Source organism: Cygnus atratus, chromosome Z, assembly GCF_013377495.2.
Source record: "Cygnus atratus isolate AKBS03 ecotype Queensland, Australia chromosome Z, CAtr_DNAZoo_HiC_assembly, whole genome shotgun sequence".
In the NCBI taxonomy this organism is placed as follows: Eukaryota; Metazoa; Chordata; class Aves; order Anseriformes; family Anatidae; genus Cygnus; species Cygnus atratus.
The window spans coordinates 25,613,555-25,628,756 of record NC_066396.1 but is presented as its reverse complement, the minus strand read 5'-3'; the positions used below and the strand labels follow the sequence as shown (position 1 = coordinate 25,628,756).

At 37.8% G+C, this 15,202-nt stretch overlaps 1 protein-coding gene across 1 annotated transcript in view; it reads left to right on the top strand.

Annotated features, from left to right (window-relative positions):
• The window catches only part of IQGAP2 (IQ motif containing GTPase activating protein 2), a 128,083-nt gene that overhangs the window by 107,867 nt on the left and 5,014 nt on the right, over window positions 1-15,202 (top strand). The window contains exons 27-35 of the mRNA XM_035553493.2: window positions 1,099-1,239; window positions 1,571-1,655; window positions 4,500-4,732; window position 5,429; window positions 6,323-6,454; window positions 9,093-9,195; window positions 10,855-10,996; window positions 13,600-13,687; window positions 14,497-14,709. Coding sequence (XP_035409386.1) covers window positions 1,099-1,239; window positions 1,571-1,655; window positions 4,500-4,732; window position 5,429; window positions 6,323-6,454; window positions 9,093-9,195; window positions 10,855-10,996; window positions 13,600-13,687; window positions 14,497-14,709 — 1,138 coding nt within the window. The remainder of the gene's footprint in view (window positions 1-1,098; window positions 1,240-1,570; window positions 1,656-4,499; window positions 4,733-5,428; window positions 5,430-6,322; window positions 6,455-9,092; window positions 9,196-10,854; window positions 10,997-13,599; window positions 13,688-14,496; window positions 14,710-15,202) is intronic.

Genomic DNA, 15,202 nt, shown 5'->3' with positions numbered 1-15,202 from the left:
TACTATTGGCGGAGACACCTCCTACTAGATCAGGTTGCTCAAAGCCCCATCCAATCTGGCCTTGATCACCTCCAGGGGTGGTGCATCCATGGCTTCTCTGGGTAGCGTGTTCCAGTGCCTCACCACCCTGAGAATAAAGAATTTCCTCCTTATATCTGATCTAAACCTACCCTCTTTTAGTTTAAAGCCATTCTCTGTTGTCCTATCCCTATGCTCCCTGACAAAGAGTCCCTCCCCAGCTTTCCTGTAGGCTCCCTTTAGGTACTGGAAGGCCACTTTAAGATCTCCCCAAAGCCTCCTCTACTCCAGGCTGAACACCCTCCAACTCCCTCAGCCTTTCCTTTTTCTAATTTAAGTGATCCCAAGAGTTTTATTCAAGTGACATCTGTACCACTGCTGTGATTGCTTATGGCTTGAGGGGAAAAATCAGATGAGGAAAAGGGGAAAGAAAAGTTCTCTATGAATTCCCACTTCCCCTCATCACCCTTGCTTTCAAAACTTCTGCTCTACAACTAATCACACAAGCTCCTCTAGCACCCCTACAGATTATTCTAGAAATGATGCCAGATGATCCCAGTTCCTGAAAGTTTCCTTGCTGGGAATCTAAATCTGCTTCCAAGTATAACATTCCTTAAACCTTTGGACTGGCTCGGGTTAATCAAAAAGAAAATATAGTTTATGTTCATTCCACATCCTTTCAGATCTGAAAATGATCAGAAGTCATTTACTTCATCTTTACAAGTATAGTAAGCCATGCCTTGAAATAATTTACAGCACTTTGTTCTATTTTTATAGCAATGTGATAGTACTATCCTTCTGAAGAACTATGAATTGGAACTTTTTAAATTCACTTTCAAATTTAGGAATCCTCTTTTGTAACAAAGGGAAGGAACGTGGCCTGTGTGTCCTTACCCAAATGAAGAGTTCCCTCCAAAAAAGAAGCTAAGGCACATGACACTCTTATTAAAATTATTGTTACTGTGTAAACTTCAACTGTATTTGTGTTTTTGTGTTCACTGACTCCTATGAGGCAAAAAAAAAAAATCTATCTTATTCTCAAATATGTTTAGCATGGTTTAACGTCTGTTTGCTTTACAGCAAATTGCCATATGATGTTACTACGGAACAAGCATTAACACACACAGAAGTGGTCAGTAAATTGGAATCATCAATTCAGAGTCTGCGAGCAGTAACTGATAAAGTTCTCACATCCATTTTTTCATCTCTCAATATGATGCCGTAAGTGCTGAGTTGACGACTCTATCTGGTTCAGTTCATGTGAACGGTGAAGCTTCATATAAACTTTGTCAATGGTGATCCTTTCAAATTACATGATTTGATATGTGCATCTCAAATGACTTCCCCAGTAGAGGGAGTGGTTTTCCCACTTCTACTCTGCTTTAGTCTTGTGAATGTCTCCATATACTTGAAACTTCTTGTATTTTCCATTACCATTTGTTTTGTGTTTTAAGTAGGTGACAGAAGAGCCAGTAACTTGGTTTACTAGCATGATTTGCTTGTTTCATCTAAGTCTTTCCATTATTTTTCTTTTCGTCTGTTCCACATGTAGTTATGGAATGAGATATATAGCCAAAGTTCTGAAGAGCTCGCTCCATGAGAAATTCCCTGATGCAACAGAAGATGAACTACTAAAGGTAGACTTCCAAGGGCAAACTGCCAGCAGCTTGTTCTTTTGATGCCAAAAGGGATTTTTATTGATACTAAGCATTCTAATGAACTGATAAACAGCATTTATTTGAAGGGATCTGGTGTTACTTGGGTTTTAAAGGGGTGGTAGAAGAGGAAGAGAAGGGAATTCTGTTGCCACAACCTAGATTTCTTAGTCTGTGTGCTCAGCAATTCTTAATGACACTGCTCAACTTCTTTTAGATAGTCAGCTTAGTAACAGTTCTTAGAGGTTTGGGCTTTATTTGAATCATCTTGCTTTTTGGTTTTATATTTTTGCAATTCCCACCGGAGGTCCTTTCATAAAGAACACAGTGGTCTTGATTTTTATATTTTTTTCTTCCCTGAAGTTAAGTTAGCATATGAAAAGTAATATATTTAATAATAATAAAAAAAAGTTAGTATTTGAATTTAAAGACACTGCGGAAGAGCTCTAAAAACAAGTTACAAGTAGGTCAGACACAGACACAGATTTCTAGGTTGGAAGAGACCTCAAGATCATCGAGTCCAACCTCCAACCTAACACTAAGTACTCCACTAAACCATATCACTAAGCTCTACATCTAAACGTCTTTTAAAGACCTCCAGGGATGGCGACTCCACCACCTCCCTGGGCAGCCCGTTCCAATGCTTAATAACCCTTTCGATAAAGAAGTACTTCCTAACATCCAACCTAAAACTCCCCTGTCGCAACTTTAGCCCATTCCCCCTCGTCCTGTCACCAGGCACATGGGAGAACAGACCAACCCCCACCTCACTACAGCTTCCTTTAAGGTAACTGTAGAGAGCGATAAGGTCGCCCCTGAGCCTCCTCTTCTCCAGGCTGAACAAGCCCAGCTCCCTCAGCCGCTCCTCGTAGGACTTGTTCTCCAGACCCCTCACCAGCTTGGTCGCCCTTCTCTGGACTCGCTCGAGCACGTCCATGTCCTTCCTGTAGCGAGGGGCCCAAAACTGAACACAGTACTCGAGGTGTGGCCTCACCAGAGCCGAGTACAGGGGGACAATCACCTCCCTAGACCTGCTGGCCACACTGCTTCTTATACAGGCCAGGATGCTGTTGGCCTTCTTGGCCACCTGAGCACACTGCTGGCTCATATTCAGCCGACTATCAACCAATACTCCCAGGTCCTTTCATTGTATTACACACACTTAAGGTAGTTCTAAAAGTTGTGGAAATGAAGCTTAGACTGAAAAGTAAACTGAGTGATAAGTATGGTACTAGCACAGTGATCATCTCTAACCTGTCATATAGCCATTGTGCCTCTTTAGGGGCCTTGCTCCATGAGCCAACAGCCAACTGAAAGACTGACAACTCTCAAATTACAATTATTTACGTTTCAGTAAAGGTGCTTTTATTAGTGTTTAATGAAATGGTTCTAAAATTGCAAGGTATCCATTTCAATGGGACTTGCCATACATGTATATATATGGCACCAGGCAGCATTTCTGAAGTACTTCTATCCATCACTTCAGCAAAGCAGATTAAAGTATTGCTTGACGTAAGAAATAAGTAGAAAATAGAGCGTAAAGCATCCAACTGAAAGCCTTTGTGCAAGCGGGAGGTTCTACAGGTGACTACACATAAACTAAGGGTCTTTGCAGAAAGAAAAGTCGTTTCTTTTTCTGGGACCAGGAAAGATGAAACAACCATCTGCATGATACAAGTTACTGCAAGATCATTGTAGAGAGTGCAGTTTTGGAAAATCTGTTTTCTAGTCTCTTAATAAAAAAAAAAAAAAAAACATTAAGAGACTTGTCTCTTAATGTCAATGGATGCATTAAACATTGGCAACTGTCTCTTACACTTCAGAAAATGAACCTGTGGAGACAAACCTATCAAAATCGAGAAGGAAAGTTGTATGTGTCTTGATGTGTTCAACTCAATGCCTTGCACTAGCTTGCCTAAATCTAGCAGTACCAAATTGAAACCTTATTTTAAAAGTCTATAACTGATGCTTTAAAAGGCACAAATTCTAAATACAAAAATGATTGAGTGTTGTTTAATTGAAAATATTCATTACAAAGTTTGGAATACATATATTTTTACAATTTTGCTGTGGAGCAAATCCAATGAATGTAAGAACTGACCCAGAGCTTAACAGACTACTAATCTTTGAAGAGTTGTTATGACAAAAGATTGATTCAATTCCTTTATGAATTTGGCTTTTGGTACTTTAATGAACTTCAGCTTTTGTGTTAAGTGTTATTGGGACATTTGTCAAAGTGTTGGAAGAATTTGTTGTGAGATGAGCAATTGATTTTTCTCTTCCTTAGTAGTTTACTAGATATTTAAGAGCTATTTTAAATTGAATATTTTACCCAGAAACTTTGTTACTCTAAAGTTTAAAAATAAACTATTTATAGTTTTTATTGCTGGTGGTGGTTTAAATATAAATTAGAAGATTCCAGTGTATGTCTGGTAGGTTTCTGACAGTCAAAAACAGATGGTTATTTTTAATGGAAATAATATAGTTGAAATTGAGCAATTCTATTTCTAAACATTTTTTTAAATACATAGCTGTCTGATATCTTGGAAAGATGTTTAAAAAGTGAATGGTTTTACACGGAAGTATGTATTTACATGGAATTATGTAGGCTTTTTATTGTGTTATGGCATGGTGCACGTTACTGTCCTTGCATCATATAAAAGATCACACTCTTTTCAGTTAGACACATAGGTAAGACATATATCCTAGCAGTTTTTCCTTGTTTTCTACCACCAGTTCATATGGTTAAGTTGGAAGTGATTGATAATGTTCTGTAAAATGAGATTATGTATAAAAAAGAAATTCTCTTAATTTTTTTCTTTATAGATTGTTGGAAACCTCCTGTACTATCGCTATATGAACCCTGCCATTGTTGCTCCTGATGGTTTTGATATAATTGATATGACAGCCGGGGGCCAGATACACCCTGACCAGAGGAGGAATCTAGGTTGTGTGGCAAAAGTCCTTCAGCATGCTGCTTCTAACAAGCTCTTTGAAGGCGAGAGTGAACACCTGTCATCTATGAATGCTTACCTCTCACAGACATACCAGAAGTTCAGGTATGAAAGGCTCTCACAAATAGCTATACAATAAGAATGCTCTTCTAGGATGAGTAAGGAAGACTAGTTTGTGCATTCTGTAAATAATAATAATGCCCTGCTCAAAGTTAAGCGTTGAAGGATTCTCACTGAGGAAGCTGAAGCAGAAGGAGCATGTTGTATTTCTGCTTGAGCATTACTGGGAACACCGATCAGCTCTGCTGATTTCGTTGCAGTAAGACTTCCTTACTGGAAATATAGATTAAGAGAGCAGCATGGAATGATTCACAGTCCAGCAGAAACATTTGTGTTCCTCAGGTGGGTGGGACAACTGAATGTTTTGTCTGAGGAAAAGACTTACTGATGAGGAAAGTTGCTTTTTTCATTTTTATTCTTTCATCTTTGTCAAGAGATTTTATTCTTTCATCTTTGTACAGTCATAGGAAACTGCTTGTTTTGTTATACTACAGGACACAAGTTTGTTGGAATAATTGACCATCTTTTTGTGTGGTTGCTATTATATTGAAGTGTTCTTCTGCCCTGTGTCAAACTTATTTTTGTAACTTTTATGCTTATTGACCATGCTTAATAAAAGCAAATGTACTGTTCATATAATGGTTTTCCTTGAGAGATCAGCCATGAACACAAAGGCATGACCTTAGTCACTCGATTTATTTAAGGTATTATTTAAGGTCAGGACATAAACATGACAAATAGGGTAGAAAGTATAGCAAGATCAACAAATGTTAATAAAGGAAAGAACCTACTCTAGCTAGTCCTTTGATTACTACAAAAGGAAGAATTCCTCTTTTAATGAAGGCAACTTCTTACAAGACTGAGTCTCTGGGGATCTTTACTTAAAACGGAAGTGCCCTGCCTACCTTAGACACCAATGGTGGTTAATCCCAGCTGCTCAGGTTCAGATCCTCTGACTTTGGAAAACGAACTGTTCCTTTGGCAGGAGGACCTTGCTGTTTCTTGGTTGTCTATGCATATCCCTGAAGCTGTTAATAGCTCAGAGTAAATCATTGTCTTGCAAAGTAGGACTCTGTTCTCCACGTAGCTCCAAGTTGATATAATGCTTGAAGCACTTTTTGCATTTTTTCCTCTCAAGATCCTTGGATTTTAAACTATGCTATATTTTATGACACCTCAGTTTGATTTGAGGAAGTGATTTAAATTTTGTAGCCCAAAGTTTAATAATTTGGTAATTTTATGTAGCTATCTCAAATAATTTCTTCTCAGCACACTTCATACTACAAAGTGCATTTATAACACCAGAGGGTATTTCTGTGGAAATACTTTCATAACTACTAAAGCATTAAATATGGGTTTCTCTAAATATTTTGGATTTGCCAAGTTATCACTCCTTGCAGAATCAGGAGAAAAATCTTACCTCAAAAATAATTTTTCACCAGCTGTCCAGGAAGTCATCTTTAGTGTTTGAAGGAACCTTTCTTCAGAGGCAACGTATTTACACATCAACATAGAGTAGATTGCAGATTATAAGACAAATATAAAGCATGTTGATTACTTGGTTATATTTTTTATACAACCAAACTAAAGAGAATTTATAGGTAACAATTATTATTGTCTCTCATTTTCTCTTAGAAATTTTTTCAGGCAGCATGTGATGTTCCTGAGCCAGAGGAGAAATTCAATATTGATGAATACTCTGATATGGTGACCCTCAGCAAACCTGTCATATATATCTCAATTGAAGAAATTATCAATACCCATTCAGTAAGTGAATATACTTATTAGGAGACTAAAATGTATAAATTATGAAATAATTATAACAGTCTCTGAGGAAAGTTTAAAGTGTTTCTTTTGAAAGAATTTCTTCAGTGTCTAGTATGATTTGACATTGAGTATTAGATTTCATTTTTCCTAGAGGACTGCTTCCATGTAAAAGTACTGTCTTGAATAACAATGGGAATATAACATTGTATGATGGGGGAACATTTTTGTTTCCATCTAGTGTGATATTGCTAACTTATTTATATTTATAAACACTTTCCTATCTTGGTTAAGAAAGTAAGCACAATTTGAAGAAGTTCCTTTGATGCTAGGAAAAGAGGAAAACTCAGTGTATTTTGTTTCATACATCATATATGCATTGTGTTCGAAGCAGATGTAAATATCTGATTTAGGAAGGACTGAAGCTGTTTTTCCCGACAGATCTTTTTTCCTGGGTAAAGAATAGAATCATAGATTAACTGCAGTCCATAGTTTGATTTCAGGTACAAGTTAAATGTCTTCCACTTGGTCCTCTTGAAGCTGGGATAATATTATTTTCTAGCTTAAAAAAAAAGGGGGGGGGGGGCTGGGGGGGAAGGGAAAGTACCACAGAGAACCTCCCCCTAATGTTTTCAGATATGCTATAGAAAAAGTAGAGTGCCCAACTTCCAGTATACCACATTGCAAGTTCTCTTTATTCAGCTGAAAACTAATAGCCTGGTCTGCTAATAACATGCTTGCTGGATTGTCTTTGTGTCTACTTTTTCTTTTAATTTAAGGCATAGACCTATTCCTTTATGCCACTCATTGGTGACATTTATAAGCTAGTCTTATTCAAACACTACTTCTAGTGAGGTTGTTTCTCCTCTAATATGTCCTTGGAGTTGAAAGTGACAATTACTATGCTACTCTGGTTTTGTTGATAAAATATCCTATAAGATATGAAATAACTTAAAGTAAATTGCTAACCAAAGGAGATCAAGAAGATTGGTCTTTTTTGATAATATCACAACACAGTCCTCTGCTTGCAGAAAGTAAGCAATTAGGTGTGAATACTACACATTATTTTAGTGCAGTAACTCTAGCAGATGGTCTTCTTTTACCAATGCCACCTCTTCCACCAAACTTCCTGAATGCTTTCATCTGAATTGTCTTCTCCTGCTGTATCTTCCCTATGAATGTAAATTCAGCTTTCCATTCTGGTCATGCAGCTCAAAATTAGTTTGAGTAACAGGATATGCATAAACATCCTGTCCTTTGTCATACATAGTTCAGTTTAAAAAAAAGTTCTCAAATCTGTCCTCTGTCATCAGCTCTGGTGGCAGCTGCTTAACTTTTATTTTCTTTTCACAACTCTTTAGGATGTAGCTGGAATGAGAGATCTGTTAGATTCATCAGCTTTGCTTTTTGGCACTTCCCTGTTTATCTCTTGCCTGAGAGAGGACTTGTTCTGTGAATGTATTTTTCATTCTGTGCTTGTATACAGTTAAGCATGGTGGAGCTTTACCCAGTATGAGTAGAGTTGCTCAGCAATTCTCACAATATAATGCTCAATGTTATGTACAGTGTAGGGTAGTTGCTGCACTTAAGTCTGAGAAATTAACAATTACAGGCCTATAATTCTCACTTAAGACTGAGAAATTAAGTTACAGGCCTATAGTTTTCACTTAACTGTCCTGTTAGTATGACTGAAATGCTGACGTGCCTTTGCTTTCTGGGCTTGGACTTTTTAGTTGTCAGTAAGTTTATAGTAACCATTAACTTTTGACTAAAAATAGCTTGCAGTGCTTAAACTACTTAGTGTCCTGGAGTTTTTGGCTACTATGCATGCTTTGCTATAGTTAAATTTCAAAGAAGCTTGGTGACCCTTTGCCTTTCCATCAGGCTTCCAGATAAGGAATACTCCTATGGCAAATGAACTGTTGGATTTTGCAGTCATCAATACTGGCGACTTAATCTAACTCAACATGAGATCTCTTTTTCATTAATAGTGAGAACCTGTTTACAGGAAAATGTTACTGCCTATCCATGGTCTTTACTAACTTGTTTTACCAGTATTTTTGTGGCTTAGTTTTGGGAAGATGTCCAGGTGCAATGAAAGTTACTGTGAATATGTTCATAAATATGCAACTTCTGCTTTACTGTTTCTTATAGTCCTAGGTGCTGCATAGCTTCCTTTCTTATAAGACAGAGCTATTTCTGAAAGGTATCGCTAACAGTATTGTATTCCAAAATAGCTACTAGAATGGTTATACAGGGGGAAAAAAAGATATCTTTCTACGCAACCACTGACGCTGTCTTCATCCCTTTTTATGCTCAGTTCAGGATGCTGCACTGAAAGGCACTGCTTGGGTTGTTACCCTGAAGGCAAATCTTAAACATTTTTCTTCTCAGTTGTGATGTTCAGCACTGAAGGTGACTTGTAGAGGAACACAGCAAGCTGTCTTACTGCAAGAACAATTCTAAAGTCTTTGTCTAGAAAGGAGTATGCTTCTTCCCCCTGCCTCCCACCCACTTTAGTTCCTCCATAATGCTGATCACAGTCCATCTTTTTCCAGTATATAGTCTCCAGATTTCTTTACAAGTATAAAGACACTGGGTATGTTTTTTTGGAATTGTCTTTATTTACATTTGTTTATAGCTACTGTTGGAACACCAGGATGCCATTGCCACTGAGCCAAATGACCTGCTGAATGAATTGCTGGAAGGGCTGGGACCTGTTCCCGATGTAGAGTCTTTCCTTGGTATGTTGTTGTTCGTCTTCATGGTTGACTTCAATCTGGGGTAAGATTAAATGGGGTCTTGATTTAAATACTGCAAGATATACGAACTCTCATCTCTCTGATGTTACCAGATTCTTCATTTACTGTAACTGTGTTTTTTTGAACACTTGTGACATTCTTAAAAGTGAATTCACACTTTGACTATAGCTGATCCTGCTGAAAATGAAAGCTGATGCAGTGTTGTTCAGAGTCAATAGAGGTAGCTATCTTTGACAGCATCCTTGAGATGTGTGAAGAGCTTCTAATTGCAATTTTAACTGTCAATCATAGAATCATTAAGGTCAGAAAAGACCTCCAAGATCATCTGGTCCAACCATCACCCTACTACCAATGTAACCCACTAAACCGTGTCCCTAAGCACCATGTCCAACCTTTCCTTGAACACCCTCAGGGACGGTGACTCCACCACCTCCCTGGGCAAACCTTTCCAATGCCTGGCTGCTCCTTTTGAGAAGAAATGTCTCCTAATTTCCAAACTAAACCTCCCCTGGAGCAACTTGAGGCAATTCCCTCTAGTCCTATCACTGGTTATCTGGGAGAAGAGGCTGACCTCCAGCTCGCCACACCTTCCTTTCAGGTAGTTGTAGGGAGCAATAAGGTCTCCCCTGAGCCGCCTCTTCTCCAGACTAAACAACCCCAGTTTCCTCAGCTGCTCCTCATAGGACTTGTGTTCCAGGCCCTTCACCAGCTTCGTAGCCCTTCTCTGGACACCCTCCATGGCCTCGATGTCTTGCACTGAGGGGCCCAAAGCTGAACACGGTACTCGAGGTGCAGTCTCATCAGAGCTTAATACACGGGACGATCGCCTCCCTGGCCCTGCTGCCTACACTATTCCTGATACAACCAGGATGCTGTTGGCCTTCCTGGCCACCTGGGCACACTGCTGGCTCAGGCAAGCATCAGTCAGCACACCCAATACTGAAGATTAATTATGATACAAAATCCAAACACTAGTGTTTCTAAAAAATGATACAGTTATGTTCAAATTGCCGGACAGGGAAAAAAAATATATATATTTTTAAATAACCTAGCCTTCAGATTTGCTCTTCTGGGCCACAAAACTGCAGAGAAACTTTTAAATACCAGTTTTTAATTTTGAGAGTTATTTTTCCACTTAAAAATGAGGTTTTACAATATATATATATATTTGAATTTGTAAGGAATAAATGTGGCTGATATTTAAGTTGCCTCAACAGTATTAGGAAGTGAACTGTATTCCTTCTTGTTTAGAAAGTAGCTATAACATCACAGATAATACCAGGCTCACGGTGAATAGCTACTGCTCTTTCATTTTTCACTGTCACTGCAAGTTAGGTTAAAAGATATTAAATCGTTCTCCTTTGTAAAGAAGACGTGAGTCTCTTGCAGATCAGTACTTTGAAAGGAAATTATTGGAGGCATTTCCAAAATATTCTGAGTTTATAAGTAGATGGTTTATGGTTTTGTTTATTCAGTGTTCCCCCCAAAAAAGACTGTTTTGAATGGTAGGAATGGGTGTGTTGTTTAATAAATGTAAAACTTCTGATAACATAATGATTTGTTTAGGTGGTGATTTTGTTTTATGCATTGACTCTTGATAAAATTAGCAAATTGAAGTAGAAGATGTTTCCTTTCTTACAGGGGAAGGATCTGTTGATCCCAATGACCCCAACAGGGAAGGCACACTGAATCAGCTTGCAAAAACAGAGATTTCACTGTCTTTAACAAGCAAATACGAGTTACGAGAAGGTGAAGATCAGGATCTTAAAAGCCTGATGATAAAGTAAGTTTTGCTCAAAAATACATATTTTTAAAAATAACTGATCAATGACTGGATCCATAATCCATATATAATGAATATTTTCAGGGAAGCTATAAAAAAAAATCTGCTTTAAAACATCACAGCCTTGGGAAAGTTGAGATGAAAAGCTGTTTAGATGTTTAAGGGGTGGACACTATGAAACTCTTCTCCTCCCCCTCAAACAGAAACACTTCCCTGACCTACTGCCATCAGGCATTGGAACAGGATGCAACTGTCACTTCAGTATGAATAGTGCATGCTTTGATGTAGGGAAAGGAAATGATGTTTATTCTATTTAGTCTGCAGATTAAGGATTGGGTACTTGGATAACCTATAACCTACTTTATAGTCCAAACTTCTGTCATAAAATCATATACTCTCAATGATTTGTGTGTCATTTTCAGAATTATTTAAAAATGTCCAGAATAAGGCTTATTTAATATCCTGCTGCTACTTCAACAAAGGGGAGAATGGGATTGTTTACTTCTATACTTAACACACAAGTGAGAAAGCGAAAAATTCACTTTAGAGGGAAATACAACATAAGGATTTAATGTTCTTGCAAGCACTATGAGTGTAGACACAAACTTCAATTCAACTTCAAGTTTTTTCAAAACCAAAATGCAGGGGGGAAAAAAGAATTTATTAGGTAGTATGTGTAGTTTTAATTTTGAAGAAAATTCGTAGCTATAGTGTCTGTAGTCCAATCTCTGTATCTTAGCCACAAACGATTGTTCAAAGTCTGGAAAAATATAAAATTTTAGGTACAAGAAAAACTTGTTATTTATCCTAAAAGGAAAAGGAGTTTTTCTACCATAAGTTTTACATATTTGATCTGAATCAAACAAACAAAAAAAAAAAATTTTGTTTTTCCCTAACTTGTTATCAAAGGTGGAGACAGTGAAAAGACTGCAAAGACAATGACAAATCACAACGGTGTTAGTCACTTGGTGTTCCACAGGCCAGGGCTCTAGAGCTATTCCCAAAGTGTTGTTGTTTTGTTGTTGTTTTTTATTATGGATATGCCTGCTGTTGTCACTTAAAAACAAAACAAACAACAACAAAACAAACAACTACAAAAAAAACTGTTCTGTTTTTCCTCTGTCAGACTAATATGCTAGCCCTTAACTGAATCTCTGAAGATATGCAAAATCAAGGCCAAAAGAAATGTTTAAAATCCTTTTTAATGCTTTACATTGTGTGGAAATACATTGAAATAGTAGCAAGAAAATTAATAGAATTTAACTTCTCTGCATAAGTGCTTTCAGGTAACCTCTCTTACATTTTAAGATCTAGTAAACAATCTGACAGAAGAATAAATAGCAACCTGTGTTAAACTGCAGAAAAATAAAGTTAAAATACTTGACACAACTGTTTATACAAGGGATGTAAACACAGATACTGTAGCTTCCTTTTTTTCTCTAAAGCGACATGCCTCTTCAACAGAAGTATTAAAGTATTTGTTTTTAAATGGTTTTGTTAAGGCTTCTGTGACAAACCCAAAGATTTGCAGGCACCTCTGACTTGAACGCTTTACGTAAGGTGCACGGTACATGTGGCCTGAATGCATAGGGACTGCATGCCAAGTTGTACGTGGGTGGGGAGGAGTGGAGCCCTAGGCTGTTTAGCTTCTGGAAAACAAGAAAGCTGAGCTGGTTTGGTATGAAGTGGAGGAAGTAGGCATACGTGTATTACCAGCCATATCAGCATACTGTTAGATGGCTTTCAAGTGCGTGGAATGGTAACACTGTCTCATGTTCGCTACTGTCAATGGTGGTGGTGACCACCAAAAGCTGAGGAAGGTTTTGGCAGGCAGAGAAAGCCAGGAATGTGTTGATGTAACACAGGTGAATTAATTTTAGGGAATCTTTCCAGTTTTGTTTGTTGTTTTTTTCTTTGTTTTCTGGGGATCTGGAGGGAATTCCAAGAGTTCATGAAGGAAAAATAAAATCTTGTTTGTAATGGTGTCCTCTGAATTAACAGAATTCTGTAATAGACATTCTTTGAAGTATAATAGATAAACTCCTACCAAAAAAGAACTGGTTTACATATCAGTGTGCAACAGCTTCCCTTTTTTTGGTGAGGAAGTGCTCCATATGTTGCCACTAAAGAAACATCTGCCCCTTAAGTAGTGTCTGCTGTGCAATTCCTTCAGAAGTTCAGCTTTGAGCGCCTTTCCACTTTATTTTGTAGATGCGATCCTTATGTACCTGCATAGTTCAGGCTTTGGAAAGATGACCTTCCAGCCTGCTGTCATGATCATAATTAAAATCTTTGTTTATATTGTTGGTTGGGTTTTTATTATGTTAGCATAATACTATTACAGTATAACTACTGTTATACTATGCTAACCGGTTAGATATTTCCTAAAATAAAAGGGAGAAAAGTATGTACACACTTCTTGTTGTCTGTGTAGAAGTCATATGTTCAGTGTTATCAGTGGAAGATCTGGAATACAAAACCTAGGAAATAGTTGTATGACAAAGCATAAAGGGCGTGCTTGCTAGTTCTACAGTCAAAGAAATAAAATGCACAGATGAACCAGTGGTAACTGTTTTGTAATACCCATATATCCTGTTTAAAAGGACCAAAAGGCTTATTGTGGATGTGATACGAACTCAGCCAGGGGATACGCTCTTAGAAATACTAGAAACAACAGCCACTGCACAACAGGTAAGTGCTATATTGTGCCTGAATAGGGAAGAAAATTATTTTACTAAAGTTATTTAAAAGCAGATTTCTGACAGCTTTTTCTGTCACTATAATAATGAGATCATTTTTGCTATTTCTAAACTATGTGTAGGACTGGTAACAACTTGGGGGGGGGGGAGGTGGAGGACATAAAGTCTTGCTGTCAACTACAACAGCTGAAATAATATATTTCATAATTCTTTAAACTTGTAAACATGGCCTCTTCTTTCCTGTGTACTAATGCAAGCAAATAGCCTGAGGTGAATTCTCTGATGGATTTTTTTTCTTGTAAACTTTGGTATATTGAGTTCTTTGCTGCCTAGTATATTTGTTTAAGCAATATAAGCAAACATTGGCTTGGGGACTGCAGCTATCTTTGATGTAGGAAACGAGTGGGAAGAGCTCTCAGCTGAGGATTTGCCCTGGAGATACTGATGCACAAAGCCACATCTCAATAACATGCACTTTTCAGCTTAGTTTAGAGAGTGTGTGTGTGTGTAAGTAGGGGGCACCTGTGAGACCTGGACAGTCTTCATACAACTAAATGAAGCCAGTGAGTCTTCTGGCTAATTTCAGACACGTTTGGATTAATTGAAACGTGTCTGTTGTGAAGAGTTGCTTAAGGTATGTCAAAGGAGAATAGTAAACTGAGCAACTTTAGACAATTTGGTAAGAAGATAGAAACAAAGACAATTACATTTCTTTATCTCCTGTGAGAATTCAGTGCATCCAAATTCTTAACTGTTATCCTTAATTGGAAAATAACTGTTTTGGATTTTCTTTTTACCCAGGAATCTGAGCACTTGAAACTTGTAGAAAAACGTGCCATTTTAGATTCCAAAACTCCAGAGAAAATGAAGCACAGTCAGTCTATTTTTGAAGAAGGGCAGCTACCAATAGAACAAAAGAAAAGGAAAATTCAGAGAAATCTCCGGACATTGGAACAAGCAGGATTAGTGTCTTCAGCAACTAAGTACCAAGAAATTATAAATGAGATTGCTAAGGTAAATGGAACATGCTTCTTCTAAACTGATGATTTTTTTAGGCATCTAGCTCAAATCCATTCTAGCTAGACATGTTAACAGGTATTAAGTCTGGATAACAAAGGCTACCGGTCCACATTATTCAGTTCAGGTAGTTGTGAATTAGCATGCTGCCTCTCAGTTAATCAGTAAACTAAGATTTGTTTCTTATTTGAACACTTCATTGATTTATTGTAGTGTCCTGGAGCCCATAGCAAATTTCAGGCTACCACAACTTGTAATTTGTTTAGCTCCAACTATTTGTAGCCACCTTGAATGAGGGGATATAAGTTTGCCCACAGAAGACATAAAGCCAGTGTTGGACTGATGTGGGCCTTAGTGCAGACACCCACAAGGTTAGCTTTTCAGTTGTCAACCTGCTAGGGTTTTAAGATGCCCAGTGACAGCAGCCTGCTTGGAGGGGCTGTCACCAGACAGAGACAATCCTGCATGGAAGCATTAGGAGAAAGAGAGT